Source organism: Vipera ursinii (assembly GCF_947247035.1).
Source record: "Vipera ursinii genome assembly, chromosome: Z".
Taxonomy (NCBI): domain Eukaryota; kingdom Metazoa; phylum Chordata; class Lepidosauria; order Squamata; family Viperidae; genus Vipera; species Vipera ursinii.
In genome coordinates this window covers 72,252,875-72,260,306 of record NC_139517.1, presented here as the reverse complement: position 1 = coordinate 72,260,306, position 7,432 = coordinate 72,252,875, and the positions used below count along the sequence as shown (strand labels likewise).

The window sequence follows — 7,432 nt, the reverse complement described above, 5'->3', positions numbered from 1 at the left end:
CACTTCAATTCAGACACCAACAACAAACAAGATATTGGCATGGGCTGGTATTATTAAAGATGAGCTAGCTGGACGTTTTTGGATTGAAGATGGACTCAAAAATCAACTTCCAAACCTACTGCCAGTTTTTAGAAGACACTTTCTTCAAGCTGTGGTACAGGAAATAGTGCATTTTTCAAGAAGACCATGACTTTTATACAGGACAATGCTCAATCGCAGTACTCTGCTGTGTGGCTAGCCAGTAAAGACCTTAAAGATGAAAGAATAATGACATGGCCCTCTTCCTCATCTGACCTAAACCCTATTGAGAACTTGTGGGTCCTTCTTGAAGGAAAACAGTACACCTCTCTAAACAGTGCCAGGGAGGCTGTGGTTGCTGCTGCACAAAACACTGATTGTATCAAGAAACTGACAAACTCTGCAATGTCGCGTGGTTGCGCAGAGAGATGGACACTTGAGCTGGGTATTACTTCTTTATTTGGATCGTGAATGAAGCTGGGGCAAAGGGGTTTACCTGGCATCTCTTATACCTGCCATTTCCGTGTGTGCTTAACAGCATACACTACAAACTCCATGAATGGAAGGTTTATGGCTGTTATTGAAAAGAAGGGTGGCTATATTGGTCACTGATTTTTTGTTGTTGAAATGTCAGAAATGTTTATTTGTACATTTTGAGTTGCTTATTCTCACTTTAACAGAGGCAAATAAACAAGCGAGATGGGTGAATTTTTGTTTTTCATTTAGTTGCATACTAATTTTGCACACTAATAGTTGCCCAATAATTGTGCATATATAGGTCGAATCCTGAGTGCCGCGTAACAGAGTGAGCACCTGTTACTCGTCCCAGCTTCTGCCAACCTAGCAGTTCGAAAGCACGTAAAAATGCAAGTAGAAAAATAGGGACCACTACGGTGGGAAGGTAACAGCGTTCCGTGCGCCTCTGGCGTCTAGTCATGCCGGCCACATGACCACGGAGACGTCCTCGGACAAGCGCTGGCTCTTCGGCTTTGAAACGGAGATGAGCACCGGCCCCTAGAGTCGGAAACGACTAGCACGCATGTGCGGGGGAACCTTTACCTTTACCTTAGATATTCTCCTAAGAATGCCAAAACCTCACTTTTATTTTCTTAAATATTTGAGTTTGGATTTGGGGTTTATTAACATTTTGGATTGACCGAGAGCACTGTAGTTGTTCAATAAGAAAATTAATCCTCCAAAATACAACGTGGCTAATAATTGTGCCCATACTGTAGTTCGTTCAACAGGATTCATCTGATCTAGATTAAAGGCCTTCTGAAAACATTCTATTTTGAAATATCTCCTTTATCTTCATGTATTTATTGTTTTGCTTTATTAAAATATAAATTGCAAATGTGTGTGTAAACTTCCAGTTAAATTTCAAATGCTAAAGGGAGATGAGAGGAGAGAGTGCTTTTCCTGCATTATATAATCTTTTGTTCTGACTAAGACTACTAATATTACTAACCAGTCCATAAAATAAGGCTGGATCTTATTTTATTTTTAAGGATGTCAATACATTCTGGACTCTGCCAAATCTGTATGAACTTCCACGTATGGGTTTCATTGAAAGATTTCTAGGATTCTTGAGTGGTTTTAGGATAATAAGCAAAGTAGTCACAAATAAAGAACCCTTAGAGCAGCTTGACAGATTTAAGAGAACTTATGGTCCAGAATGCAATCACTAAATACAAAACAATGGCAAAACCCCCAATAATTTTGCTGCTTAATGTTGGCTAGCCTATGAATTCCAGTGCTGTTTTTTCATTACTATCTGGGACCCTTCCAACTGTGTATAACCAAACTCTATAAAATCAAACAGTTTAAAAGGTTAAGACAAAATAGTCTATAGCAGGGGTGTCAAACTCAATTTCATTGAGGGCCGCATCAGCATTGCGGTTGCCCTCAAGGGGCCAGGTGGGTGTGGCCAGGGTGGGTGTGGCCTACTGGGTGGGCGTGGTTAGAGTGTGTATGGCCTACTGGGTGGGCGTGGCCAGCTCTACATCATTCACATCAAGGGTGCCTATGGGGGCCTGGGCAGGAGTGGGACAGATCTGAGGGTCTCTGGCAAAAGGAGGGTCTCTGGGCCAGGGCCAAGGAAGTGGGGGCCGTTCCCTCACTGTTTCCAGGATGGCTTCGCGGGCCGCATGAAACCATTTCGCGGGCCACATCCGGCCCCCGGGCCTTGTGTTTGACATGTCTGGTCTATAGCTTCTTTATCTACGCTTTTGTAATTCTCACTTAACTACAGTAATTGGTACTGGAATTTCCATCATTAAGCAACGTGGTTGTAAAATATGTTATCATACAATTTTTCTGCATAACAATGGCAGACCCTGTCATTGTCATTGAGGACATGGTTTGTTAAGTGAGGATTTCATGTGACTCACTACTGACTTCCTGCAGGCTTCCAATTTGCTTATGGGGAGCCAGCAGGAAAAGTATCAAAACATGATCACATGACCATGAGATACTGCAACAGCAAAAAAGAAATATAATTTTATTGGACATTTTTTGCTTCATTCTTGTAGCAGCAAGGGAATATTTGACAACACCATGGATAATAGTGGTTTTATAGTCTGCTAAAAAATAGGAAATATACATTCCTCCCATTATTCAGTCCTATCGTAGTTAACTAAGTTATGGTTGTTAAACCCAACTGCCTTCATCCACACAACCGAGTGCCTTTGTATAACGCATTGCGCTGTATATTCTCCAAAACCATTTTACACCGCCGTGTGGTTGCGCGAGTACAGCCACGCAGTGTGGAATTTAAAACTTTATCCGCAGCCGGCCAAAAAAAGCGGAATGCCGATGCTCCGGGAGGAGTTACCTTACTCAGCCTCTTAGGCTGGGCGCTAGAGGACGCCACGGCTACGGCAATTTGTTAGACGGCTGCGTCTCAGAGGAGGACGGTGGCCCCACGCGACCTGGGCTGGGGTTGGCGTGAAGTAGCGCTCCGGATTCGGAAGGAGACTAAACTCTCGCTAGCTGCGCTTTTCGCTGCTACTCGAGACGACGCGGACTCGGAGACTTTGGCTTAATCGCTCCCCCTCCCTTTTTTACTGTTTGTGACGAAGGAGCTGCTTGAATGCTACAAGCTGCTGCTGCTGCGGCGGCGTTTTGTTCTCTGCTGCCTATCCTGCCTCAAAGCCGAAGAGAGGGCGGCAGGCAGGCGGCTACGCAAACTTTCCGCTTCCCCGAAGCCAACAAGCGCCCGAAAGGGCTTTTCTTAGTCGGCGTTGGAAGAGGCGCACTTCGAAAAATAGAGAATGGCTGGATTTCCCTGGGAGGGCAAGCGGGGTGGATTTAAAGTCCTAGTCGCGACGCTCTCCGTGGCCTTGGTTTATTCCTATAACATCGATCTGGATCATCCCGTAATTTATCAAGGACCCAATAACTCTTTCTTCGGATATTCGGTGCTAGAGCATTACTACGACAATACCCGATGGTGAGTATTAAATCATTTCCAAGAGATAAGAAAATGCCTTTTCCTTATTCAGCCTTTCTGTGAATTTGCCCAATTTATATACCTCAACCCTTCCTCCCCCCCCTTCTTGTAAAAGAAAAAAGGATAAGTTCGTTTTAAATATAATCTTCCGATGAGCCAACTCCACTTTTACGAACCAGTTGCTTCCATGAAAGCTCTGGTTAGAACCGCTCTAGACATGCGCAGAGGCGAACCGGTGTTTCACTTACAAACTATCCAACTTCGTTTTTATCTGAATGCATAATATGAACTGTGCGGTTGATTACTTTTTGATAGTCCAGGATTTTATGCAATGCCAATAAGTAAATAAAGGGCTAGTTAAGCACAGCTGTCTAATAGCTGTGTTTGAATCGAGGCTTATGCTGAAAAGTTGCCTGCCAATCCAGCACCCTGAGCTAAAGGCAATTTTGGGGATAGCAACTGGACAGAAGGTGTGGTAGAAAATATGGAGTATTACAAGGAAAGCCAGCAAAGTCTGGTGTCTTTGGGAAATCTCGGGAATAAGATGAAGGAATTGTGCAATAAAAGCCTGTGAATATGATTGCACAATAAAAAGCTACCTTATGGTCTTGTGGGCCGTTAAACTTTACTCTCAGAAATGAGAGACTGAGCATCTCCAATAGATGGTTCTTATGCAGCTTCACTCTGAAAACTTCCAGGGAAGAACCCACAATTCCTTGGAGACATGAGTTCCTTTATCATACTCTTGTTTCTCAATTTGCCATGCTGTGCTTTAAATCTCTGGAATGAAGTCCAATCCTACGGGACAGGGAAGAACTATACTTTGGGCTAGTGTTATGATCTACAATATATATATTTAAGGAATGCTTTTAAACCAATTCCCTGTTTTACTCAGTCAAATGAGTTTCTGCCCTATGCCCTGAAGAAGCATGGTTCAAATTAAATTTGGGACATCTTGAGTGCTATTGATTGCATGAAGGAGAAAAAATGGTTAATGTAAGAATTCTGCAGCCAGGTGGTCCTTCTTCCTCTGATAGGCATGAGGGAATAATGTTGTTTGTCTGCCTTTTAGCATCTGGAGGGGAAATGGATTGTTAGCTTCCTCTAAACATTTTTGCCCCAGTACATGCATGTATGTATAAGACAGTATTCGTATATTAAAGATGATGCAATTTCCTAATGAAATGACCACTGGTAGTGTTAACTTTACTTTATCTGAATGTGTATGTGCATGTGTGTGTGCGTGTGTGCTAAGAATTGAGTGTTGGGGACAGCGTATGTAATGTGTGAACTTCATGAGAGAGAAGATCCTTAAATTAGTTCAGGTAGACTGTGGGAATAGATAACAATCTAATAATAAGGAACCATTTTGTGTTCTGTATTTGTGCTTTAGATGGTGTTGTGGTTCACTAAGCTCATTGAGTTACAGATTAGAGTAGATAGCCATGTTTTAGTTGAAATGCTACATGAATTTTGCCCATGTAATTTGTTTATAATTTGTTATGTTGTGCCAATCCAGAAAACTGGGTTAATGGAGTTGATAATGGATAAATATGTCAACCAAACAGATCATTTTGTGAGAAGTCTTAGCAAAAGTGAATTGAGTAAAGAAATGGGTTAGTCTCCTTGTCTGTGAGTTTTTAGAAAGTATACAGGAAATTGTTTTGATGGGAGGTTAGCAGCTAGGAGCAAACATGCTAGTAACTGAATCTGTTTGAGTCTTGCAAATATCTGGGGTTAAGAGCTAGGATATCTCTTAAAAACCGAAAATAACATTTGGCAACTCAGTGTAATGTAAGAATTGAAGAGCTACTACCCTGAACCAGCCCACTAAGTTTACCATCAGTTTCCAATCTTTTTTTTTGAAGAAATATGATCAAAGTTTGCACCCCAAACAACTATCTAGATTTATATTTAAAGTTAGTGATATATTTATTTGTTGCTTAATAAAATTGTTTTATTCACAGGAGGCAGGGAGCAGTTTTCATAAAGACATTTACAATTTGAGAATCCTTGCCTTAGATTAGTTTTCCCTAACTAGGCACTCTCAGATAAATTGGGACTACAGCTCCCAGAATTTCCTTGCCTGCAACACTGAAATCTGGCTGAAAATTCTGAGATTTACAGTTCATACTTGGAGGTTCCTTGGCTGGCAGAGGCCAGTTTATGAATTAAGTAGTATTAGTCATATTATTATATGAATGAGTGAATATTTTCAGTTCAAGAAATGTATATCTATTGTACAACTACAACTTATATTTGTGTTTGAGCAAAAATGCAACCTTTCACAACTATAGTACTATGAATTTGTTTTTAAGTCTTTTGTGTATTTGCTCCTGAGAAGATCCACAGGAAGAGGCCATAGTTGTGCTTAATTAGACTCTAGTACTACCAAGGCCATTTGTTTCCAACTGTTAAAGTAATCTTCTTCCATTCTGGGTATAGTGAAATGGAACAAGTATGATCCTAGAAACTGCAAATTAAACATTTAGAAACAGTGTTTACTTAAAAAAAACAAACCAGCACAATACATACTATAGTCATTTATTACCTAGCCATTGACTAAAAATAATACTGTGCTGTATCTCAGTTGATTCGAGAAGCTATTGCTGAATTTTAATTTATCAGCTTCCTCAGTGCAACTGCACAATTCTTTTTTTCTTTGCTGTTGAAAGTGGTGGATGGATATAAATAGCATTATAAAGTGCCAGCTTTTCCCTTTTTTGTATGTGAAAATATTCTTTCTTGTTATTGATAGGAATAGGGATGATGAACTGGACGCATATGGTGAGCCACAGTTTTCACACTGTTTTTTCCCCCTGTGGCCCCCAAGAACCTTTTAAAATTTCCCCAAAAAAACCCCCAACACCCCAAAAACAAAACCCAGCCCTTTTGGAGTAAAAATAACTGTAATGCAAGATTTAAAAAAAAGTCTTAAAGATAAAAATAAGACCATTCTCTCGCAATGAATCACAGTGAGTGTCCCTGTCCATTATGCATCAGTGCATCAACTGCTGTGGCTCTTCCCACCCCCCTGGAACAGTATGTGTGGAGTTAAACCACCAAAATCTCCACCTAATTTCTGCTAAGCCCTAAAATCCAGAGAATCTTAGGTTGTATCATTCCATGAATATACCCTTCAAAAATAAGTTGGTCCCATGGATTGACTTAGTGAACCCAGATTCTCAGCGTTCCTATGATTGATTCCATATGTTGAATGAATGACTACCACTGGCCGTCACATTTCATCCAGTGTTCTCCTTCACAATCAGAGTCTAGACTTAGCTAGTGGAACAATTGTATCTTAGGACTCATCAGGTGGTGCTTCTGTGTCATTTGATCATCTTCATTCTCAGCTGTGTCTTGGGAATCACTCAAGAGCCCATAATCTGAGCAGTAGATAGTTTGAGTATTTGACTTAATCACTCTAGCTGTGTTGAAGAAGAATAATTGTAGATCATCACAACTTTCATTAGGCTTGGCAAGGGTACATTCTTTTCATGCTGCTTGCAGTTTCAACAGTTAAAGAGCTGAATACAGCATTCTGTAAACAACTATAGGCATACAAGACCATGACAGAACAAAGAGAGAAAAACTTTAAGCAATGATTAAAAATTATGCCACCCACAGCAGCTTTCTCCCTATTTTGGTATTTACTGGGGAGATGTTTATTATATGTAAATCCAAAGAGCTGTGGGAGAAAGAATGTATATGCATTTTTCTTCTTCTTGTAGGGATTGTCTGTAATTTAACTCTCTAGGCGCCCACCCCATTGCCGGCAATGGCAAAACTGTCCCGATATGTTGCGCGACGTCACAAGTTTGACATGTCTGCTCTAGATCAAATGAAGCTAAATTCACCTGGAAACCTTTGAATGAAGGTAGGACTCATTTGCCTGCCTTCCTGCAAATGTTCACAATGCTTGCCTGTATTTCTTTCTGATAGATGGTGCTCTATTTCTTA

The 7,432-nt window shown here is 40.8% G+C and overlaps 1 protein-coding gene across 1 annotated transcript in view; it reads left to right on the top strand.

Moving 5' to 3' along the window:
- Positions 1 to 3,202: 3,202 nt before the first annotated feature.
- The window catches only part of ITGA9 (integrin subunit alpha 9), a gene marked incomplete at its 3' end in the record, with an annotated part of 228,818 nt that continues 224,588 nt past the window's right edge, over positions 3,203 to 7,432 (top strand). Inside the window, 1 exon segment of the mRNA XM_083379007.1 lies at positions 3,203 to 3,469. Within this exon segment, the coding sequence (XP_083235133.1) occupies positions 3,291 to 3,469 (179 nt within the window). The 5' untranslated portion in view covers positions 3,203 to 3,290.